Genomic DNA, 2,120 nt, shown 5'->3' with positions numbered 1-2,120 from the left:
GACCGAGGAGACGCTGCAGGAGACATCCGCCAAGCTGGCCGACACCGAGGACACGCTGCAGGAGACGTCCGCCAAGCTGGCCGACACCGAGGAGACGCTGCAGGAGACGTCCGCCAAGCTGGCTGAGACCGAGGACACGCTGCAAGAGACATCCGCCAAGCTGGCTGAGACCGAGGACACGCTGCAGGAGACAGCCGGCAAGCTCGCTGAGACCGAGGAGACACTTTCTTTGGAAGTGATATCTGTGAAAGAGCAACTTCGTGCTGCACAAGTGCTGAGCGAGCAGCAGTGTGTTTACCTTGACCACGTGATGGCGTATGTTGGTGCATCGTACAGTGTTATTCTGGATGGGCTGACAGAGCTGCAGTGGATGGCTGTTGAGGATATGGTGATGCAGACCAGCTCTGTTGTCCGCCGTGTGAGCCAAGCTGCACATGACGAGGTGGAGCGCATGAAGGAGATGTGCAACATTGCGGATGACAACTACAAAATGACGGCAGAGCGATTTGACATCCTGCGGCGCATTCTTGGCAAGATCGACCAAGATGTGAAGGAGGCGAGTGTGGAGATCGACGGTCAGGAGCGGCGACAAAGCGACTCTTCTCGCGCGACGCCGCATCGCTTGGGTGACGTGTCGAACCGCGAGAACAGCATGGAGCGGAAGTCATCGGCGTAGCAAATCGATCTCTGTGGCCAGTGGGGCTGAAAGTGTCTTTTCGTACTTGAGGCTCTGGCAATCGCTATAATAGTGGGTGGCGTAGAATGCGGCTTTGTTTGCTCGATTCCCCTATATCCTGAGTGCGGTGTATGTTGTGTCATGGGAGGAACTGCCAACTTCCTCCCCCCACCGCCTTTCATTCAAGCTCAGCATTGTGCATTGTGGGGGAGGTGGAAGAAGCTGCCCTTTCTAGTTATTGTTGACCTGTGATAGCACCTGGTCCGTGCGCCTGTCTTCCCCCTTGTGCGACACGCCGCTGACCTCCTTCTGTGATGCAATGTGTGTGTGTGTGTGTGCTCTTCTGATTTTCTGTCAGCGCTTCGCGCGTTGTGGCTCTGACCCTTCCTCGTTTCAGTGGGGGGGCATGGGCGTGTGCCACAGCGATGCAAAGTGCGTTCGTCTTTACCCCTTTTGCGTTTGCTTCCGTGAGAGCATTCGCTCGTTCTTATTGGCTACCCCCTCGTCATCGCCATTCCCCCCCCCCTCATGTGTACCTCTGTGTTCCTCGTGACTCATGTGTTACTTGTACTTGGCTTCTCTTTTCACTCTCTTCCACCGATAGAAGAAGAAGCGCGCACCCTCGGCGCGCATCTGCAACTCCCTGAATCCCCGTCCTTCTCCACCATGTGGCGAACTGTTGAGGCGGGTGAGAGGCGAACATACGACAGGCATGCCGTCACGCTCCTGATCCTCTTCCGATCTATGCGCACTCCCCAACGCGAATATACGCGTACGTGCAGGTGCACACTTACTCCAGCTGACGTGAACGCCCCTCGTGCCCAAGGGTGTGATGACAAGCACAAAAGTAGGCAGTCGATGCCCCTAAGAAAGAGCCGCCCCTCACCACACGAGCGTTCCCCTTCCCGGTCTTCGTGTGCATCTCCAGTCCCGTGCCAGCCAACATGGAGTGCCTATGCTGCTTCCTCCTTTGGATGCTGAGCACAGCTGGTCAGAGACCTCCCTGTCCCACGGGGCGTGTGTGTGTTGCTGCCGCAAGGGCTTTCGCGCCATTCTCCCCCCCCCCCCCCCCGCCCCTCCGCCCTCTACTTCCCGTTTCGCTTCTCTGACCCCCCACCCCTCGCCTCCTGCTGCTCCCCCTCCCTCTCCCACACGTGCTGCGCCGGTCTCACACACCGCGCGCCCCTTCTTTGCCCGCTTGTGTCTGCCACTTCACACAAACGTGCAGTCACCGCGTTTGCCCTTTCTCGCCCCGCTTTCCATTGTCTTGGTGGTCATCGGAGAGTTTTTGCCTGCTCTTGCTGTGTGTCTTTCTGTCTCTGTACGCAGCTGTTCTCACCTTTTCGCATCCTCGATTCCCCCTCTCTCTCTCTGGATTCTCAACCGCTCCCTCCTTGGTGTTCATCAACAGAACTCACTTGTTTGTTGAGTACACTTGTGTGAG

At 57.4% G+C, this 2,120-nt stretch overlaps 1 protein-coding gene across 1 annotated transcript; it reads left to right on the top strand.

Moving 5' to 3' along the window:
* On the top strand, positions 1 to 676 carry LPMP_161440 (kinesin, putative; the record flags this gene model as incomplete). Its single annotated transcript, XM_010699370.1, has 1 exon — positions 1 to 676. A coding segment is annotated over one exon (676 nt), but the record flags the coding sequence as incomplete, so codon positions are not given.
* Positions 677 to 2,120: the final 1,444 nt, after the last annotated feature.

This window comes from Leishmania panamensis, assembly GCF_000755165.1.
Source record: "Leishmania panamensis strain MHOM/PA/94/PSC-1 chromosome 16 sequence".
NCBI lineage: Eukaryota > Euglenozoa > Kinetoplastea > Trypanosomatida > Trypanosomatidae > Leishmania > Leishmania panamensis.
This window is presented reverse-complemented; position numbering and strand designations above follow the sequence as displayed.